Raw genomic sequence first — 1,246 nt, forward strand, 5'->3', positions numbered from 1 at the left:
ATTCCTTCATGATTTAATGATGATGTCCCAATAAAAGAAAGGAAGATTATAAACACCCCCCAGTGCCTCCCAGAGCCGCGGCATCGATCTCTCGCGGCCATTTCAGCTCTTTACTGCTGGAGAGGCGCAGACAGGCCAAGGGAAGTCTTTAAGAGCAGGAAAACCCACCTCCCACCTGCCCAAACCAGCGTGGGATGCTCAGAGGCTGCCCTGGCCCTGGGTGAAAACCCAAGTGGTGCGAAACTGGGCTGTACTGGCCTGTGGGCAGCCTTGTGCTGGTTTAACTGGGAGGTGAAGGCCATCCAGCTTGCAGCGGGGTGAAGGCTGCTCCAAGGATGGCTGCACCCCCTCCAAGGAAGTTGGAGGCACTCTGTCCATGCTCAGCCACGCTGTTCAACCAGCGAGATGCTGGTTGAAGGATGGTGGCAAGGAGAACATCAGTCCACCCTTGGGTCCCTGCTGGTCCCCACTGGGGTCCCCCATGGTCCCCCCCGCTCACCGGGACTGCAGATGCTCCAGCTGCACCTGGAAGCTCTCACTCTGCTCTGTCTGCTCGTCCAGTGACCGCTGCAGCTTCCGCGTCTGGTTGTGGGCTTCATCCAGCTGCGGGATGGGATGGGGCTGTTGGCAGCTGTGGGGGGGGGGGAGGTGGCCACCCCTGTTCTCAGGAGTGGAGCTGCCCACCCCTGTCCTCTCCACCAGCATGAGCTTCCCCACCTCGTCCTCGGCTTGAGCCAGCTCTTTCTTCAGCTCCTCCACCCTCAGGCGCAGCTTCTTCACCTCACCCTCATGCTGCTCCACACGGCGGTTGGCATGGGCCAGCTCGGCCATCTTCTCCTGGTACTGCTTCTTCAGCTTGGTGTGGATATGCTTCAGGTCAGCCAGCTCCTGTGGTGGACACAGAATGAAGGGCTGAGTGGGTGAGAACTACCCTCACTGCCAGGTGCCCTCTTCTCTCCCTCCAAGGACTTCTCTCATCACCCCACCCCATGACAGAGGAACTGATGGAGCAAGGATGGGGTCACTACCACCCCTTAGATGAAGGGTGGTGGCAGAGTTTGGGCTTGAGGAGGTCCTGGGGGATGCTAAGCCACTGCTGAAGTGACAGGTCACCCAGGGAGGTGGGGATGGGGGACGGGACCACCCCCATGGCACCTTGTTCTTCTCGAAGAGCTCGGCCTGGATGGTTTTGAGGTCAGTGTCCAAGGCACTGGCTGTCTGGCGCCGCTTGCGAGCCAGCACCTCC

At 60.0% G+C, this 1,246-nt stretch overlaps 1 protein-coding gene across 1 annotated transcript in view; it reads right to left on the reverse strand.

Moving 5' to 3' along the window:
* Positions 1-495: 495 nt before the first annotated feature.
* The window catches only part of CCDC102A (coiled-coil domain containing 102A), a gene marked incomplete at its 5' end in the record, with an annotated part of 2,769 nt that continues 2,018 nt past the window's right edge, over positions 496-1,246 (reverse strand). The window contains 3 exons of the mRNA XM_010168241.1: positions 496-603; positions 718-888; positions 1,156-1,246. The exon at positions 1,156-1,246 is cut by the window's right edge and continues 107 nt beyond it. Of these exons, the coding sequence (XP_010166543.1) occupies positions 496-603; positions 718-888; positions 1,156-1,246 (370 nt within the window). The remainder of the gene's footprint in view (positions 604-717; positions 889-1,155) is intronic.

The sequence above is a fragment of the Antrostomus carolinensis genome, unplaced genomic scaffold (genome assembly GCF_000700745.2).
Source record: "Antrostomus carolinensis isolate BGI_N321 unplaced genomic scaffold, ASM70074v2 scaffold34765, whole genome shotgun sequence".
NCBI lineage: Eukaryota > Metazoa > Chordata > Aves > Caprimulgiformes > Caprimulgidae > Antrostomus > Antrostomus carolinensis.